This window comes from Miniopterus natalensis, chromosome 4 (genome assembly GCF_054644295.1).
Source record: "Miniopterus natalensis isolate mMinNat1 chromosome 4, mMinNat1.hap1, whole genome shotgun sequence".
In the NCBI taxonomy this organism is placed as follows: domain Eukaryota; kingdom Metazoa; phylum Chordata; class Mammalia; order Chiroptera; family Miniopteridae; genus Miniopterus; species Miniopterus natalensis.
The window spans coordinates 28,830,441-28,849,477 of NC_142084.1; the positions used below are offsets into that span (position 1 = coordinate 28,830,441).

Below are 19,037 nucleotides of genomic sequence, written 5' to 3' on the forward strand. Positions count from 1 at the left end.
AATACTTTATTACAGCAAACACAGCCAGCGAGGGCACCCATTCACCAGAAGTTTGATGCCAAGAATGAAACTGGCCTTGTTGCAGAGCAACAGATTTCAGTTAAGTAAAATTCCTATTTCTGCTGAATAGTTTTTCATGCTTTAGGACAGTATGTTTAATTTATAGGAGCTAACATAAAAGCATGTAATTTGCCTACAGTTTGAACTTTAGTCATTTAGACTCTTTCACTGTATTTATTAAAGATGTATTTTTTGATAGAGCAGTTGACTGAAACATTTTTCTTTTTAAAATTTTATTTTAAATTTCCTTGAACTGTTTCACTGATGTATTTGAGCTTATTAAGTCACCATTAAAAGTCATTGCTAGTTTGATTACTTCTCAAATTCAAGAATATAAAATAAAACTCTGGCAGAGCTTGGAACTACCCGCAATATCATGGACAGTTGGAAGGTTAAGCTGTGAACTGTCTGTCTCTGTGTGTATCTGTATGTGTGTGTGTGTGATTTGTTTTTGAACACTTAAAAAATGCTCTTCAGAATCATATGTATTCTTTGCTATTTCTAAAAATTTCAGAAGGTTCCTATTAATTTACCCGTGTTTATTTTATATTTATATATAACATATGCATATATACACATATGTATATATACAATACATATAATTTTATAAATTGAAAATTTAAATTTCTTTTTATCTTCTGACTTGTATTTCGAATGTCCACTGCGTGCTCCTAGCCTCTACAATTCTACATTTCTGAGACCTTGTTCTTTTATTTCATTTGTATCTTCTACCCTTTTTATTGGCTCACTGTCCTCTACCAGGAGTCTGTGTTTGCATCCTGCCTCTTTTTTCCGACTGCATCTGGTTCTCATAAATAGTTCCAGATGAAACTGAACAATCTTGCCCTGTTACGCCACTACCTATATAATTCATCATTATCAGCTCTATCCACGCTCAGCATTGGCCCCTAGTATTTAGATTCTTCTCATGGGATTCAAGATTAATTGGGACCCTCTGTTTATAAGTAGTCAACTATCTCCAAAATGTTGACCTTTGTCTGCAGTCCTGTTCTCCAACTCCAAGCTTAGGCTAAGGGCTATATTCCCAGATGCATATTCCAGAAGTGTTCAGCTCTTTGAACTTTGAGCCATGTAGTTATGAGACCAGATTCCCATATATAGAATCAAAGGAAAAGTTAATATAGATCGAGGACAGGGCCTAATGGAATGCATTATGGGTTTATAGGGAAATGAATTAAACAGAATTATTCCTGCTCTCAATTAGTTTACAAGGATATGGCAGAAGATATGGCAGAAGTGCATTGGAATAATAATAATAATATAGAGAAAACACCTACAATGATTGGCATAGTGTTATTGGACCCTAATGAACGGAGAAGAGATTTTGTTTTTTAGTTCAGAATTGGATCTCTCTCTGTCCACTTTGTCTGAATGCAAATAAATTGCTTAATTTCTTTGTCTCAAGTTCTTCCTTTAAAAATTAAATAATAATACCTACTTCATGGGATCTGCATATTGAATGAGTAACACATCTAAAAAATACATATGGTATCATAAGTGTTCAATACTATGTATTTATAAGTATGTATGAATATATGTATAGGTATATATAAATATGTATGTATACATGTATATGTACAAATGTATTTCAATTTATATATAAATATATGGACTAAGTTTACAGGGAATAATTATGATTTCAGTTTTTGACATACAAATGTTGAGCCCTTTGGTAACTTGCGAGAAGAGACAACAAATAGTCACCAGGATGTATCAGCTTGGAGCCAGCAGAAAGTTCTGGAGTGAAGACAGAGAAACAGTAAATATTATGCCGCATTTCACATGGGATATAACAAAAAAATGTTGGGAACCAGGAACAAAGCACCTTAGGACCTGTTTCTTCATGTAGTTAAGAGGAAAGGTCCAAATAGAGGCAAACAGAAAAACAACAAGGGGAGGCTTCATCACTCAACTATCACATAAGAGGAAGTCCTTTGTCTGCGAAGAGTGCTGCGGAAATGAGACTGACTCTCTAGAAATCAGGGGGCCTCCCCATTTTCTCCCTGACTTCGTCTTCCCACCTCTGGCTGAGAGGCAGTGACTTTGGAGCTCTTGCTGCCAGTGGACAAGTAGGAGGCTGGAGCAGGGTGTGGGTGGTTGGCTCTGCCCCCAGTAATAAAAGTGAAAAACCTTGCAGGCAGAATTCAAATTTGAGATTAGTTAAATCTCAGTAAAAGAGTTAGCAATTTGGAACAATGTCTTTGTTAGGTTTTCTTTGTAAAACTGAAAACAAAAAATAAACCTGGCTCCATACCTCCTCAGGCAACAAGACTGTGAGGCAGGAGGCGAGATTTTGCCTCGAGTTATCCATTCTTGAAGTGGGAGGGATGCAGGAGTTGAAGGGCCCTCCTGCTTGTACTGTGGGCTGTGGCGGCTGGTAAGGGGAGGAGGGGACGCTGGCGATTGTTCTGTGCTTGAGAGGAGGCCCCGTGTGGACACAGGGTCACCTAGCAGCAGCTTCTCCAGCCAGAACTGTCTGTTGTCACTGGTGCGCTTTTAAAACCTGGGAATATGAGCGAGCCTCTGGTACGAAGACAGTGACACTGAACTTGCTGAATATTTTCTGGGGTAAACAATTTTCTTTTTTGCTTACTGATTCAGAAAACACATCACCAACAATATTTATATAGTTTATAGACAAAAAAAGAAATCACATGTTCCTGACCAAATGAGTTAGTCACCATTTTATGTGGTTTTCCATTTATGTGTCATCAGACACTTTAGAATACCAAAGAGAAAAACCTCTGCTTGGCAGTTACTTATTTCCTAACAAGTCGAAGTGCCATTGATTAGAAATATTCACATCTCCTTTAAACTCTCAGTGTAAATTTAAAAACTGTGCACTTTATAATTTCCAATTCAACGTGTCTTCCACGAAGCTGTGGAATTGTTGAGAGCTAAGTGTTCACATATTTCTACTACGAGGGAATCATTAGGAAAAAGGATGATTCAAGATGTTTCCTTGAATAATAAATAGTATTAGAGCATCAAGTCAGATGTCTTGTGGGCAGCAAACATCCTGAGAACAATATAGAATGTATTTTAACTCTGCGCCCACATGATCCTAAGCACGTTACATTCCCTCAGAACTTCTCTGGGGTAGGTTCTGTTCTCATTATTCCCATTTTACAGATGAGGAGACTGAGATTCAGTGAGTACAATACAGTGTCAGTAATAGAGACAGAAGAGCTCTACCTCTCCTCCCATCCTTTGCCTCGGGGACCTGGATTTACTTATCCCCTCTCCCAGGTCACTGTGTGTGCCTCTCCTTCCCATGACACTCCATATTGCCCACACAAATGCACAGATATCCTTTGGTTAAATTTTTCTAATTCAACCAGCGGGAGAAACACTAACATTATTCAGCTCATTAATTTCCATTTTGCCATATTGTATATAATTAAACACACATTTAAGAGATTTAGGCCAAACATTGGCCATCAATAATACCCCTGAAAATATTTATTTTAGCTTTAACGTATCCCTCGTGTGAGGAATTCAAGATCTGTAACAAGATTATTGTCTTCAGTTGACCCAAAACCTTCAGCTGGCAAATAGCTGGTGTCCCTGGCAGTGGGCTTTTCCTGCAGCTCGCGCCTGACGCCGTGCTCCGGGCTCAGCTTGTCCAGAGCCCAGCAGAACTGAAAGTTTGAAAATGATTTTGAAAACACAACTAAAGGCTGAAGACTTGCCTTTGAGTTGGGGGACAAATCACAGAATCTAACCAAATAGGACATCTGACCTTCACCATGAGAGTCTGCCAACTTTGTGTAATACAGACAGTGTATCCAAGGTTCTGGTAAATGTCGGGTTTTCACTGTGTGTTGATATCAGAGCTGGAACAGGAAATAAACATGAATTGCTTCACATTTATGTTAAATATTAAATAAATGCAATAAAGATGATTCCAAGTCAGCTCACTGACATAATGTTATTTCCAGAAAGTGGGAGATTACAGTTTTGAAATAGAACCGGAAGCCTCCCCCCCCCCCCCCCCCCAAACAAATACCAGCTAGTCCAGTAACGGGGTCTAAGGACCTCAGCACCCGGGTGACAGCCTTTTTGACATTAACGTTGATAGTCACAGCTAGGAATACAGTTCTCAACACTGCCTTTGTTTACACTAAGTGGGCCAGCTATTCCGTGCCCATGGGTATTCTCCAAATCTGGTTTGGGTTATTTTAATGTGATTTCAGAGAAACCAGCGATGCCTCTCTTGTGGTGGTTTAATGATATTGTTGTGCTCAATACTGTCGAATCAGCACCTTCAAAATAGAAGCTGAAACTCTTTCTGTGCAGTGTCACTAGGAAAGAGCTGAAATACCAGTTCATACATGAACATATTTTTTTGCCACAAAATTAAAAATGAATCACTTGTCTCTGTTCAGAAATTTAACTTGGAGATGTTTCTCAAGTCTCTCTAGTAGCGCTGCCTACAGCTAGTGATTAAAGTTGTTGTTACTTTTGTTATTGATAAACATCAAAACCTGATTTTTTTTTTCCCCCTCTAGGATCCCCCGCCCTGACTGGAACTGGAACAATCAATGTCATAGTAGATGATGTCAATGACAATGTCCCCACTTTTGCCAGTAAGTTGTATTTCACCACAATTCCCGAAGATGCACCGACGGGAACGGACGTCCTGTTGGTCAATGCTTCGGATGCCGACGCCTCAACCAATGCGGTCATCAGGTCAGTACCTTTTCCTCTGTAAATTCTGATTATTTTTCTCGTTAAACATTAGTCTTTGCACTGAATGAGCACGATGCTTCATTTTGCCGGGAGTGTCATCATATTAACGCGGCTCTCTGTTGGATAACCAGTTATGCCTGGCGATGATTCGGTGAATGGTTTATTTTGTTTGTTACTAATTTCCTATTTAAGAACTCACTTTGGGAAACTGGCCGTAATTAGTCTCTTTCTGCTGGCAGAGATGATTGAGTCAGGTATGAGGCCTCAAGGTATTTTTCATTAAGTAAACATTGGGTCACTAGTATGAATAACAAGATAAAGTTTCCATTTTCTTTGAGCCTGCATTTTTTTAGGTAGATGTACAAGTAAATGTAAAATAAATAAGATTACTTCATATAGTGAGGACAGCCTTGAAAATAAAACAGGATGGTAATGAGAGAGTGACAAGGGACTTTTCAGTATAAGTATTGTGGATGGCCTCTCGGGAGGTGGCCTTTGGGCTAGAGGTACGGGGCTGTTGGCTGGAAGTCAGCCTGGTGTGTTTAATTGGGGAGGCTTGTGCGTCTGGACCAGAGTGAGGAAGGGGTCAGGGAGGTGGGCAGGGGCTGGACCATGTAGACCACATAAGGACCTTTAGGTCATGGTGAAGAATTGCGATTTTAAATTGTATTTTCAGATGGGAAACTATTGATGGATTCCCATCAGGGAACAACATACACTGATCTGTATTTGGATTGGATTGGAGGAGGCAGGACTGCAGAGAGAGGCTTCAGAGAGAGACCAGTGAGAACATTTAGGTGCTAAGAATCATAGTGATTCAGACAGAATGGGGATCTAACCCACAACCCGGGCTTGTGCTCTGACAGGGAATGGAACCGGCGACCTTCTGGGGCATGGTCCGGTGCTCAACCCCCTGAGCCACACCAGCCAGGACTGTTTTGTTCTTAGTACAGGTCTTCCTTGCACAGTGTCTGAAGCGTAATAGCAACTGGCACCTAAATGAATGTGTTGAATGGGTGATTCTAATATTTTTGGGAACTTCTGCATTTACTCACTTTTTTCCTCAACATTTTTGAGAGGGTAGATCACTACCTCACATTTTCTCCAGCCATTTTTTTCTGAAAATCTTTCAATATGACTTCCCTCCATTGCTTTACTGAAAAAAGACTCCCTCTGAAGATTCTACTGAAATTTACCAGGAGCAGTGACTTTTTCTGAGTCTTTTTTCTCTTTACCTATTGCAATATTTGCACTGCAGGTCTGCCTTTCCTTTTTGGCATTGTTTTCCTCCTCAATGTCTATGTAACTGTTACTTCTTATTTCTCACTTTGGGTCTCTGACGGTATCTTCTAAGTTGCCTTCTAAATCTCCTCTTTCTCTTTTTACAAAGTAATTTGGACATCCCCCAGAGCATTTTTTTAGTCTTTTTCTCCCTTTCTCTCTCTCTCTCTCAGAATGAGAACACATTTCCATCACTGCAGCTGGGCAGAACACTACTCAGAAATGTAGACAACTTCTAAATTTATACTATCAACTCTGACTCTATCCCAGACATTCCCACCCATATTTATAACTCTCTAGAAGACACTTCTACCTGGCATCTGTTGGCATCATAATCACAAAATACCAGAAACTTCTCACCAATCCTGTTTCTCATCTTGGCTTTAATCTTTCTCTTAATGATGTTGCCTTGCCTTCTTCATCGACACTTGATGGCTAAGGGTCTTCCTCTCCCCTATGCTCAGTGGACAAGTTCTCATGTTTCCCCCTTTCTAATGCCTCTGGCACCCATTCTTTTCTGTGCATTCCTCCTGCCAAGATTCTGGTTCAGTCCATAATTACATCATGCCTGGACTATTACAATAAAAATTAACTTACTTTCCTGACTCTGTTTCTAATCCCTCCAATCTATATACTACACTATACTGTATAATTTTGGAGCTCTTACTATGTCCCAGGCACTTTGTTAAGTTCTGAGGAATTAGGCACTCCAGATCCCTTAAGGAGAAGGTAGTTTTTTAATCTTGTAATTGTTGTACTTTATAGCAAGCACAGTTTAAGCACAGAGGGTGGAAAGAACAGCGTAGTCAATGTGACCTAAGGAAATCAATAGAAGCTCAAGTAACTGATGATTTTGGGGAAAGACAGAGACATAGTTAATGGACAAATAAGGGATGCAAGGCATTCTAGACAGAGGCAATAACAGGTACTAAGGCAAATCTCAGTCTCCATATTGCACTCACTGCATAATTCAACAGCCTGCCTCAGCATCTTCCCAAGCTTATTCTGCACAAATCGCCCACGTATAGCCGAACTTTCAGCCTCACTGGATGCTTTCTCACCCTGGGAAAAGGATCCATGCTTCCCCCGGCCTTATGGCTTTGTTCAAGTCCTTCTAGATCCTAGACCAGGGTTCTGCAAACTGCAGCCTGCAGGCCAAATTCAGCTCTGTGTCTGCTTTTGTAAATAAAGTGTTATTGGAGCATAGCCACGCCCATTCACGCACTTACTGTCTGAGGCAGCTTTGTACTAAACTGAGTATTGCAACAGAGATCTTACGGCCTGCAAAGCTGAACAGATTTACTAACTGGCCCTTTATAGAGAAAATCTGCTGACTCCTGGCCTAGAACACCGTTTCTCTCCCTCTTCAGCATTGTTGTAAGATGGGTAACCCCCTTAAAACGGAGCTCGAAGTTGCTCTACTCCAAAAAAGACTTTATTTTAACCATTCCAGTCAAAGGTGGTCTCTGTCTCCTGAATACCTAGAGCAGTGCTTCTGCACAGTTCCTTAGCACTTACACATACCACCTTGGTTTGTATTTCCTTTCCTATGTACCTTTCTTCCATTTAGGATGTAAGCTTGAGGACAGAATTTTTTACCTACTTACCCATGTCTCTATTAGTCCATCTATCTACTTAACTAAATATATAGATGGATTATAATAAATTATAACAGGTCCTCAAATAGCATCGTTTTGTTCAAGGTCATTTCATTATAGCGTTGATGAGATGTCCTAGGAACCTAACTCCTGTTTATGTCAGGTAGCCTGCGGTAAAATAGTTTTGTTCTTCATTGTTTTGCTGAAAGTCACAGTTTCCAAGAACCTGTTGATGATGTTAAATGAGGAATTACTGTATCTAGAATAGATTATTATAATTATATATGTATATAGTCTATGTTTATGTAAGCCTACACTTTGATTTATTGTCATGTGTTAATTATATTGACAAGTGATTATATGAAATCACATTTAATACCCAGAACTACCAAATGAAAGGAATCCATATGTGATCAACATTTTATAGATGGCAAGAAAAGGCTTTGAAAAGTTAAGAGATTTTATGAATGTAAGTGCCATGAGTGAGGTCTAAGTCATGCCCAAGTGAACTATTCCTAAGTTACCGTGTTCTGGCGGCACAGGGTGCAGTGCCTTATGATGCCAGTAAATCTCGGGGAGAGGCAAAAAAGTTTAAAAAATCAAATGGGGATATTTTAGTTTTATAATCACAGCAGTGATGGATTTAGATATTAGGTAACAATGATCTCAGTTTATGCCAGTAATTTGAGACAGTATTTTCGTATTCTTGAACTGAAAAATAAATGAACACATTTGTTGATTTGCATTGGACGGAATCATCATAAGCCAACTCCACACTGACACAGCTTGAGCGAGAGGCGCTTATGGCCTTAGCAGGGAAGGTATGGATTGTAGTCTTCACTGCATTCCCTCAGGCTGTTTAATTTTCTTTATACTGTAGTGTAATGGAAAAGGTGCCTGTTGGAGTCATAAAGACAAAGTTCAAACTCTAGATCTACCATTTATAGATTGTATTCTTCTTGGTGCAATTCTGTTGTCTCCCTGAGATTCAGGTTCCTCATCTATAACAAAACCCCAAACAAAAGCAGACTCTTAGGGTTGTCCTGAGGTTAAGGGATGCACACATCAGATGTCTTGTGTGTGGACACTAAGGGGTTGCTGCAGAACGTGAAAGAACAGCATAGACGTTTGGATGTTAAGAAAGTAACACAAGACACAATCTGATAGTTTATAATTTTAAAAGAAATTAATGTGGAGCAGAGAAGCAGGAGAGATTTCCACGAAAAGATGAGAACCAAAGCCAGACTCAGGTAACAGAGGTAGGAGAGCCTGGGCAAGTTAACTCCGCAGTTTACCCATGTATATTGCCACTTGTGTTTCTTCTGTCTCTATTTTTTTTTTAACTTACAAGTATAAATTTGCTTGAAACTGCTATTATAGATATCATGGGATATTATGGAATGCCTCATATTTAAAATACACTTTTCATACACTTCAGAATCAAATAAAGTCTAAAAAAAATAATCACTTATTAACTACTTTAATTGTTTTAAAGTAATAAATATATTATTACCTACTTTTATACAGACAATCATATGGACTGTAGCATGTACAACGGCATAAAACAGACTAAGAATTTACAGGAGAAGATTCCTTTATGGATTATGTATTTGGGCCTGGACCTGAGCTCACATCATTTGCCGTTCAACACCATGTTCTGTTTTCTAATACGCCACAGCCTTGTCATACACAACACATCCAAATCCAAATTTGCGTGCATTTTTCATCATCCTTATTTTTATTTGTGAATAAAAGAACACATATTTGATCGAACCCTGATATTTGTTGTCATAAAGCTGTAAGAAAGCCTGTGGCAGTATGAATCCCTTCTCTTCCTTAGCAAGCTATTAGTGGTTTCTAAATTCACTGATAGAAATGAGGTTTCCCAAAGTAAAGTTACACAATTTTCATAATCCAGGTTCCTACAGACTTTCTCTCAAAGGTAAGGCGATTTGATTATTTTATGAGTGCTGAATTTCTAACTTTAAGAGTTCATTTACAAACCTCGAATATTTTTATTTTGATAAGGGGAATAGATATCCTCTACTGTGATAATACTTTATAAAGAGTCACTTCTGGCCCAGGAAATAGAGCCGGAGCTGTTCACATTCACCCCTGATCCTGGTATGTGGGTGTCTCAGGAGGCCTTAAAAATCTGAGTGAGACCAAATACTTTATCAATATTGAAATGATTTCTCAACAAAATACCCTTTCTCTGTTTTTTTCCTTTTGCTCTAATTTTTTAAATATTTTTTTAATTGATTTCAGTGAGAGGAAAGGCCAGGGAGAGGCAGATAGAAACATCAGTGATGAGAGAGTCATTGATCGGCCGCCTCCTGCACTCCCCCAACTGGGGATTGAGCCCGCAACCCAGGCAGTGTCCTGACCGGGAATCGAACTGTGATCTCCTGGATCCTGGGTCGACGCTCAACCACTGAGCCACACCAGCCACACCAGCTGCTATCATTTTCTGCCTCCGTTTTTGCCTTTATTTTTTTTTTAATACCAGCTCTCCAACAGTTTACTATTTCTCTAAAGAAGGATGAAAGTGCTGAAATGTGCCTTTGAAACTGTGACTGACCGGGAGGAATGTGCACTCTGCCGGCTGCGACGTGGGTTTTCCCTGCTGTTTCTGGGAGACACATGCTGTTGCTATGTTTTTCTGAGCGCAAACCAAACTACAGAAACGTGCGCTTAGCTCCGGCAAGGGCATTTCTCTGTTGGTCTAAAGGAGAAAGCTTTTAAAGACATCCACTTCTTTGCTACCTCCAACTTTAAAAATGAGGGACCTCAGCCAATTTGTGAACCTTCAAGCTTAGGAACTTCTTTCCTGGCCGATCTCTCGGGAATATACACAGATAGCTTTCCTCTCCAGAAAGGAGAGCGCGCTATTCTCAGTGGAAACTCCTGTCCGTTAACCAGTCTGGTTAGCATCAGAATATCCACGGGGATGCCCTGCCTCTGCCGACTGCGAGAGAGCAGAGCGGCATGGCCATGTGAGGAATGACAAATGAGAGAATTAGTAACTAGGAATGTCTCTGTGTAAATAATCAGCTCTTCAGTTGTTGTGGATCGTCAGTGTGTATCAAATGCAGTGTTTTGTCTTGAAGGAATAAAATCTTCAACTGCTCTTCTCTGGGATATTATGGCACACAGCAGAAAAGTAATTTTTAGATTCGTTTAACAGATGTTCATCTGTGATCCTGGCCATTAACCGCAATATTAGAGCAGTGCCCTGATTTATGCTTTCTGGCTCGTCTGTTTAAAACACAGTGGCCTTCTGGGTACATTTTGGGGTCTTGCGTGATTTAAGAAGCCCACAAAGCTTGCGAGGACCTGCTTGAGGTCATTGTATGTCTCACAATAAAGACTGTCAGTGTGACAGTCACATAACATTTGAAATATTTATCTTCTAGTCATCTCCTTTCACTATTGTGTGATTGGACTTGTAATGTCTTTCGTTACATCTCTGACTCGGTTTTTAAACTGCAGTAAATAGGTGCTAACAATATCATACCTAAAAGGAATCTGCCGTCTCTGCTCTCTGCTTTAGTTATAGGATCACTGGTGGAAACTCTCAGTTCACCATCAACCCATCCACGGGACAGATCATCACCAGTGCACTGCTAGACAGGGAAACAAGAGAGAATTATACATTAGTGGTGGTTTCCAGTGATGCTGGGTCCCCAGGGCCTCTTTCCAGTTCCACAAGCGTGCTCGTCACCGTGACTGATGTCAATGACAACCCACCAAGATTTCAGCATCACCCGTATGTCACACACATCCCGTCGCCTACTCCTCCAGGTAATCAAACCGACTCTGAGGTCATGGGTAAACAGAAATGATACATTGGACATGTTCTAGAAAATGCAATTATTTTTGCATGTATAGCTTTGATATGGCCTGTGTTTGCGCATCCTCTGAAATTCAACTTATGCCTAACAAAATTAAAGGAACACTGAATCTCATAAATTAATTCTTTCTCCCTTGACCAATTGTGTTTGAGAGTTTTTAATGGCCACATCTTTCCTAGTAGTATTTCTTAGTATGACTTAAATATTCTTAAGTGATTAAAATAGATATGACTTTGTAGTCAGTAGGGTTCTGCCTGGAGATGTAATTTGTGTGTAAGTTCCCTGAGAGGAGGGACACTGTCTCTCTTTTTTTCATGCCATATCCTAGCACCTGAAACATTATCTGGAATTAATAGGAATTCAGCCATATTTGTGGATAGAACATGAACATTTTATTTCAGTGCTTCATAGATAGATTTTTTTAAAAATGTTTAATAAATGAATAATTCTAATTATCATTAATATTACTTATTCCAGTTTTGAGAGATGCAGGTTTGTTAGTAAGTTTATGGAGCCATTAATGAACCCCTTTCATGTTGACAGCATGTATTTTTCATTCTGCATCCCTTTTAGATTTAATTTGGTTGCATTTGCTTTTTTTGCAAAGAATGGCATACTCTCCAGAACTGCACAAATCATTCGCCATCTGCAGTTTTTGAGTTGAATTTTCAAATGGGAATAAACACAACTAAAGACCATGATTCATTTCATCTTCCTTGCTTTAAAATATTTTTAATTAGAAGAAAAAAATAAATGGATCCAGGATTCCTCCTCTCTGTGATCTTTGATCTTTTATGCGCTCGAGAATGTCTAATTAATACCAATTGAAGGTATAATATCCATAAATTTTTGCCAACTTTCTATCAAAAGGAAACGTCGATATCAAAGTCATAACTCCCTGATGAAGGCCCTCAGCTGAAAAGATGCTGGCAGGCATGGCTCTAATCACATCCAGCATATCCAGGATGCGGTGATGCAACATCGCTTCTCCTACGCAAAGTGAGGGATACGCGAGCATCTTTTCCTCATTAGACATAATTAATCAGAATCACTGGCCTCTTTTTTTTTAAAATAAAAGACTTTACAGTTTTGTCACAGACTCTTTGGTAGGGCTGGAAGTGCAGGTTTGGGAAAGGTTTCTGAATGGGTATATCAAAAACATGTCCTTCTGGCAGCCCCTCTGCATATTTCTACTACAATCTGTTTTATTGGCACTCATCCCAAGCACTAACTTTTGGAATTCACATTGGGTCCATTCTTTCTCAGTTCTCATTTCTCACTATTTTATAATTGTATGAGTTGATTTATAGATTTATATGTATATCTATGCTTATGTTTCGTGTCCATGGGATAATAGCTCACCAATAAAGGAATTTTGCTATGAAACAGTGGGCTTAAGGAATCAACAATAATTTTTTTAAGCATATTATTTTTGTGGACGTGATCACATATATGGTAATTGAGGAATGTTTTAAGACATAAAAGAGCAGCTATCTTTTACATGGGGCAGCAGCACAGCTATTAGCAGAGAGCACGTTAGAGTCATGTGGATTGGAAGTTGTCTGATGTACAGATTTTTCTCTCAGGAACTACAATTCAGAATGATTAGCCATTGCTCTTCCCGTGCTCCTCTCAAGGGCATACTGCAAAATATTAAATCCAGTAGACTGCAGGGGCTCCGGAAAACAGCAGGTCAGTCCCTGAAGAATATTGTTAAGTAGATTTGATTTTGAGACTTTAGGGACAATAGAGGGGATGCCGTCCTCCCCCGGTAATTGTGAGAAAATAAAATTACATCAGGTAGCAATATAGTCTTTTATATGCATTAACCTACTACCCAGTGTTCTGCTTGGGCTCCCTGAGATTCTAACTGCACGCCCCCTTTCATAGGTGCCTTCGTCTTCGCGGTGACCGTCACGGATGCTGATATTGGACCCAATTCTGAACTGCATTACTCTCTCTCGGGGAGAAACTCTGAGAAGTTCCACATTGACCCGCTGCGGGGAGCAATTATGGCAGCCGGGCCGTTAAACGGAGCTGCGGAGGTGACATTCTCTGTCCATGTGAAAGACGGTGGCCCGTTCCCAAAGACAGATTCCACAACAGTGACTGTTCGCTTTGTGAACAAGGCAGATTTCCCCAAAGTCAGAGCCAAAGAACACACTTTCATGTTTCCTGAGAACCAGCCAGTGGGCACTCACGTCACCACTGTTACAGGGTCTTCCATGAGAGGAGAACCTTTGTCCTATTATATTGCAAGCGGGAACCTTGGCAACACGTTCCAGATTGATCAGTTAACAGGGCAGGTGTCCATAAGTCAGCCTCTGGACTTTGAAAAGATGCAGAAGTATGTTGTATGGATAGAGGCCAGAGACGGAGGTTTCCCTCCTTTCTCCTCGTATGAGAAACTTGACATAGCCGTATTAGATGTCAACGACAATGCCCCGATTTTTAAGGAAGATCCATTTGTATCTGAAATATTGGAAAATCTTTCCCCTCGAAAAATACTTACTGTCTCAGCCACAGACAAGGACAGTGGACCCAATGGACAGTTAGATTATGAAATTGTCAGTGGCAACAAGGAACACAGTTTCAGCATCAATCGCACCACTGGTGAAATTAGAAGCATTTGGCCTCTAGACAGGGAAAAGGTATCTCAGTATGTGCTCACCATAAAGTCCTCGGACAAAGGCTCCCCTTCACAGAGCAGCTCGGTGAAAGTCATCATTCACATTTTAGATGAAAATGATAATGCCCCTAGGTTCTCTCAGATCTTCAGTGCCCATGTTCCTGAAAACTCCCCGTTGGGATTCACTGTTACACGTGTCACGACTTCTGATGAAGACGTTGGTGTAAATGCAATTAGTAGATACGCTATAATGGACACAAGTCTTCCATTCACCATTAATCCCAGCACAGGGGATATTGTCATTAGTAGGCCTTTAAATAGAGAAGATACAGACCGTTACAGAATCCGAGTTTCAGCACATGATTCCGGGTGGACTGTAAGTACAGACGTCACGATATTTGTGACAGATGTCAATGACAATGCTCCCAGATTTAGCAGACCCTCCTATTATTTAGATTGCCCTGAACTTGCAGAAATCGGCTCCAAAGTGACTCAGGTGTCTGCAACCGATCCCGACGAGGGGTCAAATGGACAAGTGGTTTATTTTATAAAATCTCAATCAGAGTATTTCAGGATTAATGCCACCACAGGAGAGATTTTCAATAAACAGATCTTGAAATACCAAAACGTCAGTGGCTTCAGTAATGTGAACATCAACAGACACAGTTTTATAGTGACATCTTCAGATAGAGGTAATCCTTCCCTACTTAGTGAGACAACCGTTACCATCAACATAGTGGACAGTAATGACAATGCACCCCAATTTCTTAAGAGTAAATATTTCACCCCAGTCACCAAAAATGTGAAAGTTGGTACAAAGTTAATCAAAGTTACTGCAGTAGATGATAAAGATTTCGGACTGAATTCCGAAGTGGAGTATTTCGTTTCTAGTGAAAATCATTTGGGGAAATTTACGTTGGACAACAGCACAGGGTGGATTTCAGTGGCATCTTCCCTCATCTCTGACTTGAATCAAAACTTTTTGATCACTGTCACTGCAAAGGATAAAGGAAACCCTCCACTTTCATCCCAGGCCACTGTTCAAATCATTGTCACTGAGGAGAACTACCATACCCCGGAATTCTCTCAAAGCCACATGAGTGCCACCATCCCTGAAAGCCACAGCGTCGGGGCCATTGTCAGGACGGTTTCTGCGAGAGATAGAGACGCGGCGATGAACGGCCTGATTAGGTACAGCATTTCTTCAGGAAACGAAGAAGGCACGTTTGCCATCAATTCCTCCACCGGGGTGTTGACACTAGCCAGAGCTCTTGACTACGAGCTATGCCAGAAACATGAAATGACTGTTAGTGCTACCGATGGCGGATGGGTGGCAAGGACTGGTTACTGCAGTGTGACGGTCAATGTGCTTGATGTGAATGACAATTCTCCAGTATTCCTCCCCGAGGAATATTTCCCCACTGTTTTGGAAAATGCCCCAAGCGGGACCACAGTCATCCACCTAAATGCAACAGATGCTGACTCCGGCACCAATGCTGTGATTGCATACACTGTGCAGTCCTCTGACAGTGACCTCTTTGTCATTGACCCCAACACGGGAGTCCTCACCACTCAAGGCTTCTTGGATTTTGAAACCAAGCAGAGCTACCACCTCACTGTGAAAGCTTTCAATGTCCCCGATGAAGAAAGGTGCAGTTTTGCCACGGTTAATATACAGTTGAAAGGGACAAATGAATATGTGCCTCGTTTTGTTTCCAAACTTTACTATTTTGAAATCTCAGAAGCAGCTTCTAGAGGTACGATTGTCGGAGAAGTGTTTGCCAGTGACCGGGATTTGGGCGCCGATGGGGAGGTACACTACTTGATTTTTGGTAACAGTAGGAAGAAGGGTTTCCAAATCAATAAGAAGACTGGACAGATTTATGTTTCTGGAATTCTTGACAGAGAAAAAGAAGAAAGGGTGTCTTTGAAGGTACTGGCCAAGAATTTTGGCAGCATTAGGGGTGCAGACATAGATGAGGTCACCGTAAATATCACCGTGCTCGATGCCAATGACCCACCCATTTTTAGTTTGAGCACCTACAGCGTTCAGATCAGCGAAGGGGTCCCGACAGGAACTCATGTGACCTTTGTCAGTGCCTTTGACTCAGACTCCGTCCCCAGCTGGAGCAGGTTCTCTTACTTCATCGGGTCAGGGAATGAAAATGGTGCCTTTTCCATCAACCCACAGACAGGACAGATCACCGTAACTGCAGAATTAGATCGAGAAACCCTCCCCATCTACAATCTCACAGTGCTGGCTGTTGATTCGGGGACACCCTCAGCTACAGGAAGTGCCTCTTTATTAGTCACCCTGGAAGATATAAACGACAATGGGCCGGTGCTGACCATCAGCGAAGGAGAAGTTATGGAAAACAAACGCCCAGGAACTCTGGTGATGACCCTTCAGTCCACCGACCCTGATCTCCCTCCAAATCAAGGCCCCTTTACCTATTACTTGCTGAGCACGGGTCCTGCGACCAATTATTTTAGTCTGAACACTGCTGGAGTCCTGAGCACCACCAGAGAGATTGACAGAGAGCAGATCGCAGACTTCTACCTGTCGGTGGTTACGAGGGATTCGGGTGTTCCTCAGATGTCTTCCACGGGAACTGTGCACATCACCGTGATAGACCAAAATGACAACCCTTCACAGTCTCGGACGGTGGAGATATTTGTTAACTATTACGGCAACTTATTCCCTGGTGGGATCTTGGGCTCTGTGAAGCCGCAGGATCCGGACGTGTTGGACACGTTCCACTGCTCCCTTACCTCGGGGGTGACGAGCCTCTTCAGTGTTCCCAGGGGCACTTGTGACCTGAACTCCCAGCCGAGGTCCACGGATGGCACGTTCGATCTGACCGTCCTCAGCAGTGACGGAGTCCACGGCGCAGTCACCAGCAACATCCGCGTCTTCTTCGCCGGGTTTTCCAACGCCACGATAGACAGCAGCATCCTCCTGCGGCTCAGTGTCCCCACGGTGAGGGACTTCCTCACCAACCACTACCTCCCCTTCCTGCGCATCGCGGGCGCGCAGCTCACGGGCCTGGGCACGGCCGTGCAGCTCTACGGTGCCTACGAGGAGAACAACCGGACGTTCCTCCTGGCGGCCGTGAAGCGGGGCAGTAATCAGTATGTGAATCCCAGCGGGGTGGCCACCTTCTTTGAAAGCATCAAGGAGATCCTCCTGCGGCAGAGCGGGGTGAAGGTGGAGTCTGTGGATCACGACTCGTGCGCCCCCGGCCCGTGTCAGAACGGGGGCAGCTGCCTCAGGAGGCTGGCCGTGAGCCCCGCGGTCAGGAGCCACGAGAGCCTGCCCGTCGTCATCGTGGCCAACGAACCGCTGCCGCCCTTCTTGTGCCGGTGTCTGCCGGGCTATGCCGGGAGCTGGTGTGAAACGGACATAGACGAGTGCCTGCCGTCCCCTTGCCACAACGGCGGCACCTGCCACAACCTGGTGGGGGGGTTCTCCTGCAGCTGCACGGATGGCTTCACGGGGAGGGCCTGCGAGAGGGACGTCAACGAGTGCCTGCCTAGTCCTTGCAAGAACGGGGCCATCTGCCAGAACTTCCCAGGGAGCTTCAACTGTGTTTGCAAAACTGGATACACAGGTAGGATTACGTTTGGCCCTTTTCACTAAGACTTTAGCCATGTCAGGTGTGATAGAAAGGAATGAATGTTGTTATTTGTAAGTGATTTTCTATTTTAAAAAAAAAAAAGGGTATAAGCCTAGCAAATGCTTCCAGCATTTCCTATTGGCCAGATACTGTTCTAAGACCTTTATCCGTATTTATTTTATTTACTTCTCATAAGAAACCTATGTGGTAGGGATAATTATTTTCCAGTTTTTATGGACAAGGAGCCTGAAGTAGAGAGTTTTCCAAGGTGACCCAGTGAATTTGTTACAGAGTCGGAACATAAGTAACGTTCAATTCCAGAGTTTAAGCTTTTGGGAAGTCACCTAACTCTGCTGGCTTTCCATTTTCCCATCTTTAAAATGGGAATCATCAGACTTACTTATCTCATCTCTTAGGGCTGTTGTAATGAGTAAAAATAATGTTTGTAAAACACTTAGCACCGAGTCCAGCACTCATTAAGCAGCAGTGACAATTAGCAGGATTCATAGTGGTGTTAGTGTAGTAGTGGTGGTAATAGAGGGGAGCCCCAGAATCGCTAAGACGACAGGAAACCAACAGTACCAGGTAAGTGTGAGTCTTATGAGAGCCGTAGTCTTAGGGTCATGAATAATAGAGCTATATACATATTATGAGTTTAGGATTTCTAAAAAACAAACTTCCTCACCCCCCCAATCCCCCTATAATCCGCCCCCCCACCCCCATCTCAAAAAAGTTGCAGCTTCTGCTGGGAATTCAACAATAAAGATTGTTTCTCTGTCCCACTTTAGTATAACAGACTCCTTCACACTTAGATTTAGAGTGAGTTTACGCTTAGCCTTAGCATGAAGAAAGTGCGAATGCATTTTATGGGTGACAGGGATCAGGGAAAGTCCCATGGGCACGAGCCAAGGCACCGTATTCAGATTTCAGCATAAACGGGGCCAACTTCGTGACTGGTCATGGAACTCGCCCTTTCATATCGCCTCTCTCCCATTTGTTTGTTTCTTGTTTCATTTTATGTACTTTGCAAACTTTTCTAAATGTAGTGGTTGGAAATTTTGGGAATGCCCTTCTTTTCATTAGGAGCTATGAATAGCATTTACCAAGCAGCTATCTAAGCACTGCTTAAAGCTCCATGCATCACAGACACTATCATTCACTGGGTTACTCATTTAGTTCTCATTACTCTGGGAAATGGATATTATTATTATTCCCTTCTCACAGGCAAAAAATAAAGTAAAATGGGTCTTAGAGGGATCGGAAAAGATTAAATAACTTGTCTCCA

At 41.8% G+C, this 19,037-nt stretch overlaps 1 protein-coding gene across 2 annotated transcripts in view; it reads left to right on the forward strand.

Moving 5' to 3' along the window:
* Positions 1-19,037, forward strand: part of FAT4 (FAT atypical cadherin 4) — a 148,149-nt gene that overhangs the window by 100,362 nt on the left and 28,750 nt on the right. For both annotated transcript variants that reach the window (XR_001602480.2, XM_016203322.2), the window contains exons 7-9: positions 4,593-4,773; positions 11,206-11,456; positions 13,397-17,746. Coding sequence is in view for 1 of the 2 variants with exons in the window: in XM_016203322.2 (XP_016058808.2) it covers positions 4,593-4,773; positions 11,206-11,456; positions 13,397-17,746 (4,782 nt within the window). In the remaining variant the exon portion in view is untranslated. The remainder of the gene's footprint in view (positions 1-4,592; positions 4,774-11,205; positions 11,457-13,396; positions 17,747-19,037) is intronic.